The following is a 15188-nucleotide window of genomic DNA, read 5'->3' on the forward strand; positions in this document are numbered from 1 at the left end:
GGTTTCAGCACTGAATTTCATTGTCCTTGTCAGCCAAAAGTCTGTAGGGTTGCACATAAGTACGGTAGAGGGCACTATTGAATTATAAAAGACTACTTTCTGAAGTGTAATGTGAACACAAGGCACAACTAAACAACAAGGTCGGCAACACGGGTGATCTTCTAGCTCTCTCTCTCTCTCTCTCTCTCTCTCTGTGGCGAAAGGAGGAAAGGCACGTCAAGAGAGAGGGAGATCATATCTTCAATCGCAAGGATTAGAAAAGATGCTCAAAAGTCCAAATAATCATACCATGACTGAGATTGTCTGAAATCTCAATTAGAAATTCCAGAACCCTCCTTCCTAGAAAACTTAATAGCCAAAACTAAACAGCAGAAATACACGAGGATAGGGAATTCGACTGGACAGCCCCATAAGCACCTCCGGTAACATCCCCACCCCCCCCCCCCCAAACACACACACATAAAAGGAAATAATAAACTGACCTCCTCCGGCTGCATCGCTCGTTGAATTGTCATAAAATTTCTGCGTCGAATACCTCATATAGCACCCAGAGTTCAAAACCCTTCCTTCACCATTTGGCAGGCAAGAAACAATCCTTGAGACCCCATTTCTTAAACAACTACTGCAGGAGCTCGCATTCAAATACTCCCAGCATTGCGCTAATCCGTACGCAGTGGAGTTGCCCCGATCCACGTACCCAACGAAGAAACCACCATTGTTGGGTGCTTGGGCACTCAGATTCTTCACGAGCTGGATGGCGTTCGCCCTGAAAGCTACCCGATTTCCGGCGAAACTTTGGTTCCCACAAACAGTCCGGTCCTCAGGGCTCAAAGCTTCGCTGAAGTAATCATACTCGTCATACCTTAGATAACAGCCATCAAAGAAGACTCTGCCACCTCGAGTCGCTTTTTGGAAGGGGACACACTTAGGGATCTGGGTCTTGCACTGGGCGAAACAGAGGTCGCAGTCTGTCTGCGAGAGATCTTTCATGCACTGACCAAAGGAGTACACCGTGGTGTTTCCAGACCCAGTAACAACTCTGGCATATCTACGGGAAGTGACTTGGGGGGTAACAGCGTCCATGGCCGACACAAAGTTATTAACGAAGGTCTGGCGCTCGGCCGGTGATGCGGTATCGTTGGAACATACAAGACCCGCCATCGTAGCTCTTGGGTTCGAAACAGAAAGACTTATGAATAACGAGAAGAAGAAGAAGAAGACACAGAAAATAAACGAACACCGCGAAGACATGGTGATACGATCGTACGAAGAAGAAGAAGGGAGAAGAATGAGAGAGAGATGAAGAGGGATCTTGGAGATGGTAAATGTTCCGAATAGTAGAAGCCCCTCGCACCTCGCATGAAAGAACTTAAAAAACAGACCTTTGAGCAATAGGATTTGACTGCGATGGTAAGGACAAAACAGGGGGAATAGGATGATGACAAAGGTGAAGAAATCCGTGAATGGGGAGAAGAAATTCAATCCACGATTTCCCCCACTTGGATCTTTTTCCTTCTTTCCTTCGCATTATCTTCAGACAGACTAACAAATAAACCGATTCAACTCTGCATAATTTTTTAATGAAACTATTATCTGCGACGTGTAAGTGTAAACCTTAGTCAACTCCTAAAATCAGAAACGCGAAAGGCAACTGAGGATGGTGGGAGGAAAAATCCACAGCCTGACGGCGACAGTTGACGACTTCTTATGTCGGTATTGAATATTAATCAGTAAACATCAGCTATGATAAGTGTTACACAGGGGTATTAACGTAAATAGAATGCATACTTCTTCCATCAACGAACAAGTAAAAATGGATTGGATTGGAGATTTGGAGTTGCAGAACACAGATGAGATCAAATTAATAAATAAATAAAAAAAAATCTAGGCCAACTAACCTCTTCTCCAATCAATTATGTAAGCATAAACAGGGAATGAAGATCAATTGCGACGCAAGTCACGCAACAGTCGAGTGCTCCAATAATTGATTCGTCGCTCGCCACCACAGAGCTCACAGCCACTATCGACCTAAGTTTCCGCCATTTTTAGTGGTATCCGCAGACAATGTTATAGTTGATACTAAGAATGATTCTTATCAACCCAATCAATCAAAACAATAACTCTATCCCTGATCAAGTTCCTTCAAGATCAACTCCGTACCTTCTCATTTTCCGGGAGTGGCGTAGCTGTGAGACGATCCATGGCTTCCCTCCCAGACTCCCAGAGTTTCAAAAACATGGAATCGGTCGGGCTCAGAATCAGATTTCCTTTCCGATCCGATTGTATTGGATGGAATCTGTTTGGATAAGCTCAATATCGATGTGTAGAGTAACCTTAGGTTGTGTTTTGTATATTCCAATAAATTATACTACATACATACAACCTTAAATCTTCGAAAATGGATCAGGTGCTAGTAGGATCACCTGGTTGTGTGCGAGTTAACATCCAACACTTATCCTTTTTATTTTCAAATATATTATTCTTTATCTTAAGAATGACAGAAGGTGGGACAGATGTTGAAGGTTGACTCGTACGACCAAGTGATCGTACGAGAAGCGGATCCTTTTTCTAAATCTTCTACCTTTGATCTTAAATTTTTTTTTTCCATCTTGGTAATTAATCTTAACATGTGATATCTATAAAGATTTAAAATATATTTGTCATTTCATGTCTCAACCATGATATTTTGTGGGTTTCAAGATCCTAAATATTTGGAGTCATTATTTATTTAACATATACTTGTCGTCTCGTCTTTATAGTCTCATCATTTTGAGGTGAGGCATCCACCCCTTGAAAATCTCATCTCTAGATCTTGATTAAAGGGTATGAACAATACAATTATACTTTGAAAGTATTTGATTGGACCCACTATTTATTTAACATATGTTTGTCTCCTCATCTTATTATCTTTTATTAATTATTGTTATTATTATCTTCTCATCTTATTCTCAATGTCAATAATTCATTAATCCCCAACACCTCAACCTGAAAAAGCTCAACTTTAAATCATAGTTAAAGAGAAGGAACTATACAATTATACTTTGAGAAATTTACAGTGCCACCCCTAGAGAATACCATTATTATAAGAACACCTCATCTGTTTTACCAAATTAAACTCAGACCCCTTACCATCAGTCACTGTTAAATGAAGAGTTAAAATGATCATTATACCATATTCATTAAAACTCATTCTTCATCACCTCTACGATTGAAAAACCGTTCAAATCAAGGCCTGAAAAACCAGGTCGGAGGTGACAATGGGATGTCTCCCATCAAACCAATACAGGTCCCCCTTTTGGAGACACGACCTATACGAAGGTGTTCGTTGGGGGTTTAGCTTGGAAGACTCAAACTGATGAGATGATAAGATATTTTGAACAATTTGGAGACATTCTTGAAGCTGTCATCATCTATGATAAGAACACCAGAAGAGAGCCATACGGTCGGCCAAGTCGGACTCAGCTCGACGACGAAGTGAAAGAAGACGTCTTCTGGGCAAGAAGAGTGCTTGATAACAGAAAGAATTGCAGCCATAGAACTGTTAAGAAAAATGAATTATTGTATTGCTTATTATTTAATATCTTATTAATAATGATAAGATTGGTTTTATGAGTGTTTGACTCCAAGTAGGAAATCTCTATGACAAAGTTGGGTTTATCTACAACGCTAAACTAATAGGGATTTTGGTTGGAGATAAACATGGACTCTGAAAACCAAAGCGATATAGAATTCTAATTCTCTCCTCTTATATATAGTCGTGCTCCTCACCCTCTCAATAACGGCTTAATCTCTATACTAGTAATTGAGTGGTAGTTAGGGTTTTATGAAAACCCTAACGATTAAGGAAGAGCTGGGACTTAAAGAGAACGCAAAGCTATACGTGTGGGGACGCAAAGCTGATCGCGTGAAGACTCTGCACTTGTGGAGTTTCAGGTAATAATCTACACCCCTCCATTAATGAATGTATGAATGTCTGACCCTCCTAGTGAGACGATCCAAATCGTTTCCGCACCTTCAGTGGTATCAGAGCCTCCCTACTAGTGGGGAGACATTTCATTAACTTCATTAAAAATTGTGTATTTGTTCCATTAATTTTATTTTCAGTTAAATTTTTTTTTTCATGTACGTTCACTGTTCCGTGTTCACTGTTACGAACAGTGAACAGTATCAATTAAAAAAAAAAACTTTTTTCATGTATACTGTTCACGGAACAGTGTTCACTATTCGTAACAGTGAACAGTTCGGATATTAAAAAAAAAATGTTTTGACTTAAAGCCCAATTATTTATAAAAGATTATTTTTCTTTTAAAATTTCAGATGGGCTTGGCATGCTATTTTTTTTTTTTTTTTTTTAAGTTTTCTATCCATATTAGCTTAAGTGTTGGTTACTGATTTTAGAAACCAGTAGCCCATTTGTGCTAATGAATATATTTGAACATGGGTTTTTATGAAAAACCCTTGTGAGGGCTTCAAATTATTAAAATTAGTTTTAATATTTGAATGATATTTTTGTACATGATATGTTGACATGTCATATAATGACATCAGTCTTTACTAAGTGTTAGTAATTCTTTGTGTGGTTTTTATAATTATTATTTTTTCATATTATTATAATGAAATTGAATGGATCAAATACATAATATGTGTAAAAGTTATAATTTTATTAGTGGTTATGGGATTTAAAACAGACCATGATGATGGATATATGGATAGCATGGCATGCATTTATGTGGTAAATTGTATTTTATTTCTCTCTTCGCTTTTCTTTTTTATAAAAATATGTACTCCCCTTGGGCAGCCCAAATGGTGGGTTGATTTCCCAATGTTTCTTTATTTTAAAGGAACGTAATAGAATTAGGCATTTTATTTTTATTTGATCGTGAAAAGACTGGAGGAGGAGATTGCTTAAAAGAAGCGACGAGAGATGGAAAAGCAAGTTTTCTTTTTGTTTTATTTTAATGTAAAAATTAACATGGTTATAATTATTTGCATTGCATTGTCACATAATTAAGCTGAGTGAGATAAATTAAAGAGGATATGTTACTCTCACCCATCTTGGAATCAAAGTGACTTGCATGTGGTGACAAAGTTAATTTGATTACAGATGTTATCCCACGACCACTAAGACTTTGTTTTATGATTCCTAGTTACATGTGATGTATGATGATATTAGAAGAGACGACTGTTCCCATTTTTCTAAACTTAAAAGCAAGTGTGATATGAAAAACCCTAACTGATGGGATTTTCATGGCCTCCCTTAGTTGGTAAATGTAGATGTCTCATTAATCTATTTTTACAGATGCCGATAGGATAATGCTCGAATAGTTCTTTGAGACCATCTTCATTTATCTCATATGTGATAGTAGAGAACATGGTCAGTGGGAGGTGTACTGCGATAGTAGACACTAGCCCATGATGCTATGATTCACTCTGAAATAAAGGGTATGCACTTGACTCGAGTGTATGTTAGTCGATAGGAATGGATATGACACTCAAGTGGCCAAAAAGTATTGGAAGTCTTCGAGACGGACAGAATAGTCCACTCAACTAAGTATATAATAAACTCCGATAGGCTAAGTTATGTGCATAAGGGTTGAGATGTTCCAATCACACTTCATAACTAAAGGGAAGCTTAAGGTGTGGGTAATCGTTGTATTTAGACTTGCCCTTTATTTTCAACGATATTAATCATGCTAGTTATTCTTTGTACATTATGGAGGTACTCAATATGTCAAGCCAAATCAACTATGCTACCCTCACTAAAGACTATATCCTGACTGGACCAAACTATGTTGACTGGAGGAGGAACATTAAATTGCTCCTAACTGCAGAAGGTCTAATTTATGTCATAGAAGATGAAAAACCTTCATTGCCTGATACTATGGAGGGTGAGGAGAAAGCTGCCTATGAGTTGTTTCGACAAAATAATTCTAAGGCCAAGCTCCTTGTGTTGAATTCAATAGACAATACCATTAAGGATTCTATAAAGAATCTGAGTTTTGCAAAAGACATGTTGGAGGAGTTGAAGAAGTTGTATGAAAAACAAAATAGACATGCACATATCCTCCACAGTACTAAGATGACTTCATGGATTTCAATTATCGACCATGTGATGAAATTACATAATTTATTCCAAGAACTAGAAGCCATTGGGACATCCTTTAAGCTGAACTATAAAACTGATGTCATATTATACTCATTGCCTCAGGAAATCTGTGGATCTTTTATTTGTAATTATAATATGAATAAAATTTTCGTAGAGTTTCCAGAACTAGGCAATATGTTGCAAGAAGTAGAGGCGGCACATAAGTTGTAAAAGCTTGAGGTCTTGTCTATTGAACAAAAGCCTTCTTCCTCTAAATCGAAAGGTAAGAAGAAGAAGAAGACCAATAAGGGAAAGACCCTTAAGGTGGCCAGTAAGGGAGTGGAGAAGGGCAAGAAACCTGAGAAGGGATCTTATTTTTACTGTAAAAAGGACGGACATTAGAAGAGAAATTATCGTGCATACCTGGCAACTCTAAAGAAGAAGCCAGATGAAGGTATATCTGAAACATATGTTCTTTATGAGTCTAATTAATCAGAAGAACCATCTAATACGTGGTTGGTTGACTCTGGTTCGACCACCCATATTTACAATATGTTGCAGGGGTTCATGATGACAAAAAGACTCAACAAGGATGAGGTTCGTCTTAAGATGGGAACTAGAGCTGAGGCCACAACAGAGGCAGTAGGAGAATTTAGTTTGTATTTTGAAAAAACTGTTTTAATTTTAAAAGATTGTTTTTATGTTCCTTCCTTTAGAAGGAATATTGTTTCTGTTTCTAAATTAATCGTTGATGGATATTCATTTTAATTTGGATTGAAATTATTTATTCGTTTAAATTGTTCATTTATTACAACTGGTTGTTTATAGAATGGTTTGTATTTCTTGAAACTTGTTTTAAATACAAATGAATTTTCAAATGTAACTTTAAAAAGGAAACCAGCTCCAGATAATTCCACTTATCTTTGGCACCTTAGATTATGTCATGTTGGAGTAGATAGAATTTACAGGTCGGTCAAGGATGGCCCTTTGGAAAGTCTAAATAGAATCTTACCGAACTTGTGATTCCTGTCTGCAAAGAAAAATAACCAAGAAACCCTTTTCATCTAAGGGTAAGAGGGTTGAAGATTTGTTGGAATTAATACACTCTGATGTATGTGATCCCATAAATGTTCAAGCGAGGTATGGTTATGAATATTTTGTAACATTCACTGATGACTACTCTCGATATGAATACATTTACCCAATGCACCAAAAATCAGAAACATTTGAAATGTTCAAAGAGTTATGAGCTGAGGTAGAAAAGCAATTGGGTAAGTGCATCAAGACCCTTCGATCAGATCGAGGAGGAGAGTATTTATCGGATGAATTCAAGGACTATTTAAAGCAAACTGAGATTCTTTCTCAGTTGGCAGCCCCAGGGACACCTCAACAGAACGGTGTAGCAGAGAGACGAAACCGTACCCTATTTCTATGCTCAGTTATTTAGAATTACCTACGTCTTTTTGGGGTTTTGCCTTGGAGACCGCCATCTATCTTTTGAATAGGGTTCCAACGAAATCTGTCGCTAAAACACCCTTTAGTTGTGGCATGGGCGAAAGCCTAGCCTACAACATATTAGGGTTTGGGGTTGCGTTGCACATGTAAGGAAGCAACAAACAGATAAGTTGGAATCCATAATAAATAGATGTTACTTCCTAGGATACCCTAAAACAATTATTGGCTATTACTTCTAAGACTCTGTTGATCATAAAGTTTTAGTTAGTAAACATGCGACATTCCCTGAAGAAGATCTGGTCACTTGTAAATCAGATCCAGTGGTCATAAAAAAATTGTCTAATAACCAAGAACCTTCTGCACCTATTATACCTCCTATTGATGTACCCACTGACATGCCCGCTGAAGTGAATCAACCCCAAGAGCCTCGACGGAGTGGGAGGTCTATCAGGCCTCCAACTTGTTTGATACTTCTCAATTAAGATGATCAAAAGGTGGAAGAGTTCCATATGATTTCTGACACTTCTGAGTCAGACCCATTTCCTACAAAGAGGCTTTGAATGATACTGATTCTGTTCAATGGAAGGAAGCCATGCGCTTTAAGATTGACTCCATGCATTCCAACTATGTCTAGACTCTAGAAGATCTACCTCAAGTGTTAAGCCTATAGGATATAAATGGATCTTCAAGAGGAAGAGAGGTATGGATGGGAATGTGGAGCGTCTCAAAGCAAGACTGGTGGCTAAAGGTTACACCCAAAAGGAATGGGTGGATTATGATGAAACCTTCTCACCAGTGGCGATGATTAAATCCATTAAGATTCTATTATCGATTGCTGCACACTATGACTGTGAAATATGGCAGATGGATGTACATATCACTTTCCTTAATGGACATTTAGATGAGGTCATATACATGCATCAGCCAAAAGGGTTTGCTTCCCCAGGGGAAGAAAGCAAAGTGTGTAGGCTTTTGAGATCTATTTATGGTCTTAAACAAGCTTCTAGAAGCTGGAACATATGTTTTGATCAAACCATCAAAAAGTTTGGGTTTGAACAAAACATTGATCAGCCATGCGTTTACAAGAAGTTCAGGGGGAATTGCGTCTGTTTTATTATCCTCTATGTGGATGATATCTTGCTCATTAGGAATGATATGGGATTTCTTTCATATGTTAAGGTGTGGCTATCTAAGACATTCTCAATGAAGGACCTTGGTGAAACCAGTTACATCCTAAGAATAAAGCTTGTAAAAGATCGCAAGAATAGGATGTTAGGCTTGTCACAATCCACTTATATTGACAAAATACTGAACAAATTTAACATGCATGATTCCAAGAAAGAAAATGTTCCATTCAGGCTTGAAATCACTCTGTCTAAATCACAATGTCCTCAAACTGTTGAGGATATTGAGGTAATGAAAAGAATCTCTTACGCTTCTGTTGTAGGGAGTCTCATGTATGCAATGTTATGTACTAGACCAAACATTTGTTATGCGATAAGGATTGTGAGCCGTTATCAATCTAATCCAGGACATGAGCATTGGACTGCTATCAAAAGCATCCTCAAGTATTTGAGGAGGACCAAGGATTATTTTCTAGTTTATGGTATTGACAAATTGTCAGTTATGGGTTATATAGACTCAGATTTTTAAACTGACAAAGATGACAAAAAGTCTACATCATGAATGGTATTTGTTATGGGAGGTAGTGCTGTAATTTGGAAGAGTGTCAAACAGAAGTCAACGGTCGACTCCACTACTGAGGCTGAATACCTGACAGCTAGTGAAGCAGCTAAGGAAGGGGTTTGGCTTAAAAAATTCTTGACCGACCTAGAAGTGATTCCTGAGCTCGTCGAGCATCCCATCATGTTGTATTGTGACAATCGGGGACCCATAGCACAAGCAAAGGAACCAAAAGCTCATCAGAAGAACAAACACGTGGAATGAAAATATCACTTAATTCGTGAGATTATACAGTGTGGTGATATAACCATAGCTAACGTTGACTCTACTCAGAATTTGTCTAATCCCATGACTAAGGGTTTGTCGCCTAGTGTATTTGAGAAACATATTGAGAACATGGGCATTAGGTTTATGAGAAATTGACTCTGATGTACAAACTTGTTTATTTAAATTAAATTGTTTAATTTAGTTTTAATTAGCATGATTATTTATTGAGCTCAGTTTGTCCATAGATTTGTTAACCTAAAACTGTTCACCACTAGGGGCGAGATTTGACACCTTGTCTTCATGATTGTCACATTGTGTGTATTTAGAGATGTTGATTTCAGAGCACAAATGTGAGTGTACATACTGTGTGTACATTGAACTAGATCACTTGAGATTTTCACATGCGATATACTATCAGTTTATAAGAAAATGAAATTCTCTTAAATAGTTTATGATCAATCCTTTGACCTGAGGGGTCCTTATCGATGCTGACACGCATTGCGCGTTTTGGTGTGCCAACGATTGACGTCTCTTTGACTATATATCGGTACACTGGATTTATAGTGTTGGGTCATATTCGAAAGAGATTCCCAACAAGGAATCCATTGCCATTTTGGGAGATTATCAAGGAAAGAGAAAGTTTATATTTGATTGGATAAAATCTGGATCCGAGGATATTTCAATAAAATGTTTTTAATATTTAAAAAATTAATATAAATTATTATTTATGTTCAAAAACATTTTGGAAATGTTTTCTTGGTCCAATCAAGTATACAGAATCTCTGAAATGGCTTTTCGATTCATTGGGGATTTGACAGTGTTTAACGCATGTCCTATAATGAACTATATGATATTGCTTAGTGGGGGATAAATGCATGAATAACTATTTATTTTGGGTAATGATTATTACATCTACTTGGCAGCATATGTGTTGGTTAACCATGTATTATGAATACAATATTATTAAGATACATAGTATGCTAGGTGGAATCCTAATAAGATCCTACCCCTTTCCGATAGTTCAACTCATATGTACAACATCATATGGTCATGAATTCTTTTTTTGTTTATTATTTAATATCTTATTAATAATGATAAGATTGGTTTTATGAGTGTTTGACTCAAAGTAGGAAATCTTTATGACAAAGTTGGGTTTATCTACAACTCTAAACTAATAGGGATTTTGGTTGGAGATAGACATGGACTCTAAAAACCAAAGCGATATGAGATTCTAATTCTCTCATCTTATATATAATCATGCTCCTCCCCCTCTCAATAACGGCTTAATCTCTATACTAGTAATTGAGTGGTAATTAGGGTTTTATAAAAACCCTAACGATTGAGGAGGAGCTGGGACTCAAAGGGAACGCAAAGCTGATAGCGTGGAGGTTCTACACATGTGGAGTTTCAGGTAATGATCTATACCCCTGCATTAATTAATGTATGAATGTCTGACCCTACCAGTGGAGGATCCAAATCGTTTCCGCACCTTCAAGAACCCCTGAGATACTCTGTATCGAGAGTCATGGTGATGTGAACATGGCCTGGATAGCATTGCTACGATACAATACCATTGGGTACCAAAATTGGACATTCAACACCATTTCGGTATTTGGGCTCTTCTACGAAGGTCAACAATCCGTTAGGAAATTCTCCAGAGAGAAGAAGGGCTTCATCATCCTTCACATTTACGTAATTTGTGTCATCTTTGCCTCCTAAATTTGCAGTGGGGAGAGGCCTAATCACATAAGAAGAAGTGGAGAGGAAGAAAAGAATAGAAAGGATAGTAAAGAAAGACAGAAGAATGGGGATGGGAAAGAGGCATAGTTCAAAGTTCAAACGTGAGAAATGCAAGAACAATACAAGAGAAAGATTATGTTGCAATTAAATCAACATTGCGAAAAGATAGGAAAAGATGTGACAAAGATTTAACGAGATGGGTTTGCTATGGACAGGAAAAAACCTAGAGAGTGGTGAAGGAGAAGAGAGGAAAGAGAGAGAAAGAAAGAGCTTGGAGACTTGGAAAAGATTGCTTACTCGGTTTCTCCTCTTTCTCTACAAGAAAAAAAAAACGAGGTTTTGGATTCTCTGCGATCTCAAGTAGCGTCGGTGAGGGTATCGAGAGATATACTCTATGAAGAGATTGTACATCAATCAACCATTCTCATGTGTTACATTTCATAGATTTCATGGCGAAAATCTCACCGAACAAGTGAGTTTTAGCGAGGGGACGGTGGTGGAAGAATCAAGGCCGATGGTGCGGCCTCTAGTCCATTCCATGGTGGATTGAAGGAAGCTTGGAATTAAAATGGGAAGGAACATACAAAGGAAGAAACATGGTGGGTTTGGGTATTTTAGGTACTTCATATTTAGTAAGGGCATTTTGGTATTTAAAATAAAATATAGTAACTGACTTCAATATATAAAGTATATTTGTTAACAGTGATTGACGGTAAAGGATCTGAGTCTAATTTGGTGAAACAGATATAATGTTCTTATAATAGTGGCATTCTCTAAGGGGTGGCGCCATAAATTTTCTTTATACTTTAAAAACATTTGACATCATATGATAGATTTTTTTTTCAAATTAAGGTTGTATTTGACGTGAATTCTTAAAATTCATTATCAACTTAGAATACATATCAAATGCAACACCAATTTCCGTAGAAAAATCAGTCTAAGTCAAGATTGGGCGGATCTAGGAATGACCCATACAATTCTAATCACGATGCCTTGAATTGACTGATCAGATCCAGTTTTTAAATTCTTTATTCTCTCACTTAGTAATCTGGTTGACTAGGTCAACTCCTAGCATTTATCTCCACAGAGGAATTGAAGATTTGACATCGCATCATACATACTTCAGTTAAGTATAATTGAAAAAAAAAAAAAATTGACTAATCTATTCATTTTCCTAAACTTTTTTAAGCGAGTTATTTTGGAGCATTGTGGATGCACAGCCGCAAGTCTGAGGGTAATTTCAAACACTCGTAAACAGTTATCATTGTACATTCGACATCCAGATACAACTTTGGTAAATGACCGACCCACCCCATATAGAATGAAAGTTCCCCTATTATCAATGCCTTTATGGATCTCCGCATTGGTTTTGCATCGATGTAAATGCCATGTAATTAGGGAGTATTTTTTTTTTTCTTCTGTTTTTAGATGCACCCCTCCCTATGGAGAATTTATTTCGCCTCATAATTGAAAAGCTGATATTTAACAGTTAAAACCTCCTAAAAAAGAGGATTTCCAAAAATACTGATGAACGCAGCCAATTAGCTTATATAGACATCGATAAATGAAATGACTCATATGACAAAGAGAGGCTTAAAAGGATAAAGCTAATGGGAAAGTACTCATAAGTAAATAAACAAGGCTTAAATGCCTAAAAGCAATAATGAGCTTGAGCTTCTTTCCAAAAGAAAAAAGAAAAGGTAGGAATATTTCAAAGTGTGTTGATAGCCCAACACATGGGATCCTGGGTATTAGAAACCCAGTAAAAATGGAAAAGGTAACATGTTTATTAAAGTGTCAAATTAGCATTTGGATCAAGATAGGAAAGTGTTAACTAATGTTGTTTTCACACAATTGGACAAATTTATGATTTATGTTGAATTGGAAGGGGGAAGTTTTTTGAAAAAATAAGGATCTCCTAATTTTTTTTGCATATATTATTACAAGGGAAATCTTAATTTATAATTAAAGTTAATCAACTTTATCACAAACTTGTCATGTTCATATTAACACGGAAAGATTAAAGTTAAGATTCCTTCATATATTCTAGACTAGGTTGGCCCAAGCTACTCTCCATACCTCAAAACTTCTCCAATCACTGGATTGTCTAATAAGCATCTGATAGTTGGGAAGATCTAGGCACAAACCTCAACATATGATCGGATCTTTTCAACCATTAGGTACCTCACCGAGCAACCCAATGGCTATAAAGGATTTGGATGCTCAAATTGAGTTGGGAAAAAAATAATCTACATGAACCTTGGAAGGAACAGTTGGGATATGATTTCATTGGTTTGAATTGCAATTGACTGATTCTTGGATATTCTCTCACTGGTTTGCTGAATTTTCATATCTGAAGTTAATTCTAAGGCTACATTTGGTTGTAAAGGGAATGGAAGTGAAATTTTTATACTTAAAAAAGAAATATATGTAATAATTACTCATGTGACTTCGACATTAATTTTAAATTATTCTATATTTGATTATAAAATTTCACTTTACTTTGCATCCAAAACCCTTGCTATAATATGTAAAATAAAAATTACATGTAAAATATATCATTACTAAATATGATAAAAAAAATTAAGTAATTTATACAACCATATAAGATAATGATTATAAATATTTCTTTATAAAATATGAAAATTTTACTTTTCTTCATTTTAAATTCCCATTGCAATGAGATGGAGACTAAGGGCCCGTTTGATAACGTTTCAAGAAACGCGTTTTTGTCGTTTCTATTTCTAGAAACAGCAGAAACGGAGTAAAAAGCGTTTGATAAAACTGTCTCGTTTCACTTATTTTCAGAAATAAAAATATAAATTTTTACTTATTTATGGTTCAAGAAACGACCTTATTTCGCCGTTTTTGAAAACGACTTGTGGCCATTCTTTCACTAATTATTATCGACTTCTAAAAACATGACTTATCAAACACCTTTAATTCCGTTTATGTTTCTAGAAACGGAAATTTATATTTCTGTCATTTCTTGAAATAGAAACGACAGAAACATTATCAAATGGGCCCTAAGGTTTTCAATACTGATTTGAAATAGAAATTTGACATTGACCGATTTAAATCCGATTCAAAATTTTAAAACCCTGATCTTGATTCATAAGCCGTGAAACAAATAAAAGGTTGCCGGTAGGTTCTTCAACGTGATGAAGTCAAAAGTCAAGAAATGGGGGTGATAATTCCAGACTTTATTTCTGTCCACATGTTGGGCTGGTTCTGGCCCAATCTAAAACGTGTTGCTCACCGTACCAAAAAAAAAAAAAAAACGTGTTCATTGCTCCGAATTCGAACGGACTGGAGCAATGGATAATGAACTACATTTTTTTTTTTTGTAAAAATCTTCTTCCTTTATGATATAGTTGGAAAATCAGCTTATTGATTTTCATTCCTAGTTTCAAAAGTTAATGTCAGTCAAAACTGATCAGGACGTCTTGGCTTTTCGGTTCATGATTACGGGGGTATACGTAGGCTTGCGGTCTCTGAACCCACACAGTTTGGGTCCTTTGGGACCATTCTAATTGAGGAAGCTATGTCAGTTGGTTATGTTCTCCTTCATTATATTGGAGAATGCCATGATAAGGTCCAGATGGAAACCGATATCATGGAGCTTGTTATCTTCATTAAAGAAACCTTTAAATCAACTTTTATAGAAATTACTCCCATTATTCGAATATACATCACTTTATTACTACTTTTTGGAATGTAATCATTATATTCAAAACCTTATCTCAATTTAATGGAGTCGATCATATAGAGATTCTAAATAAGGACAACACAATAATCCATGCAAAAAGATTCACAAAAATCATATAATGTTTCACATATTTGTTGAGAGATAATAAGAGCACGTCGCAGGGGACCATGTACAAGTGCAGTTAGGATGGATGACCATGTATAAGTGTAAGGGATAATGAGAGCACGCCACTGAAAGAGGAGGGGGGGG

The 15188-nt window shown here is 36.5% G+C and overlaps 2 protein-coding genes across 2 annotated transcripts; one reads left to right on the forward strand and one right to left on the reverse strand.

The window, feature by feature from the left end:
• Positions 1-288: 288 nt before the first annotated feature.
• Positions 289-1848, reverse strand: LOC122067375 (cysteine-rich receptor-like protein kinase 3; the record flags this gene model as incomplete). Its single annotated transcript, XM_042631207.1, has 2 exons — positions 483-1848; positions 289-339 (listed from the first exon to the last, which is right to left on the reverse strand). Coding segments are annotated over exons 1-2 (820 nt in total), but the record flags the coding sequence as incomplete, so codon positions are not given.
• Positions 1849-5713: 3865 nt separating this feature from the next.
• Positions 5714-6316, forward strand: LOC122067377. Its single transcript, XM_042631208.1, has one exon. The coding sequence runs from the start codon at positions 5714-5716 to the stop codon at positions 6314-6316; it is 603 nt and encodes a 200-aa protein (XP_042487142.1).
• The last annotated feature ends 8872 nt before the right edge of the window (positions 6317-15188 follow it).

This window comes from Macadamia integrifolia, unplaced genomic scaffold (genome assembly GCF_013358625.1).
Source record: "Macadamia integrifolia cultivar HAES 741 unplaced genomic scaffold, SCU_Mint_v3 scaffold2876, whole genome shotgun sequence".
Lineage (NCBI taxonomy): Eukaryota > Viridiplantae > Streptophyta > Magnoliopsida > Proteales > Proteaceae > Macadamia > Macadamia integrifolia.